General features: G+C 51.5%; 1 protein-coding gene across 1 annotated transcript; it reads left to right on the top strand.

The window, feature by feature from the left end:
* The first annotated feature begins 39 nt into the window (after positions 1–39).
* On the top strand, positions 40–593 carry LOC103399561 (transmembrane protein 131-like). The gene is made up of 2 exons (XM_008338233.3): positions 40–218; positions 334–593. Exons 1-2 carry the CDS (start codon positions 68–70, stop codon positions 576–578), a joined length of 396 nt encoding a protein of 131 aa, XP_008336455.2. The 5' UTR covers positions 40–67; the 3' UTR covers positions 579–593.
* Positions 594–643: the final 50 nt, after the last annotated feature.

The raw sequence follows: 643 nt of genomic DNA on the forward strand, positions 1-643 counted from the left end.
GGGAACTGTATTGCTGCTGTGGCCCCCCGGTGATTGGGGCCCAAAAAAACAGTAGGTTGTGAACTTCATGAGTCTGTGGTTGTACCCCCCACCTCCCACCCATCCCTCCAACAGTCCCGGACTGTGGAGCCCCATTGACAACACCAGCGGTCAAAACTACCAGTCGGCCAACTCCTTCTCAGCTTTTGGACCCAACAACTCCTTCAACTTGACAGGAGGTAAGCTGTGCATCCGTCAGTTCTCTGGAACCAAGAGAAAGAATGCAGTGTAACTGGTGTGACGTTCTGAGGTGGAGCCGCAGCAATTATCGCCAATGGTGTCATGTCTGTTTAGTTTTCACTGAGATGAATCTCCCCAAGTCGCCGGAGCCTCAGCAGAAGTGGTCCGAGTTCAGCCCCGTGTCCTCTTCAATCTGGGACATACAGAGCAGCGAGTCCCTGCACTCTTGGCCCAGCAGCTCCAGCTCGCCCACGGCCCCGACCGCAGTAAGAACACACACGTGTTTGTTAGTGTACCCCCGCTTTTACACAGAACCCCTGTGGCGGTTAGAACTTTGGTCCAACAAACAAGACATTTAAAGTAATGTATCCTTCCATCATACAGTGTATTTCTGTCATTAGAATCTGTAATACTACACTACAGT

This window comes from Cynoglossus semilaevis, unplaced genomic scaffold (genome assembly GCF_000523025.1).
Source record: "Cynoglossus semilaevis isolate Cse_v1.0 unplaced genomic scaffold, Cse_v1.0 C18946766, whole genome shotgun sequence".
NCBI classification, from domain to species: Eukaryota; Metazoa; Chordata; class Actinopteri; order Pleuronectiformes; family Cynoglossidae; genus Cynoglossus; species Cynoglossus semilaevis.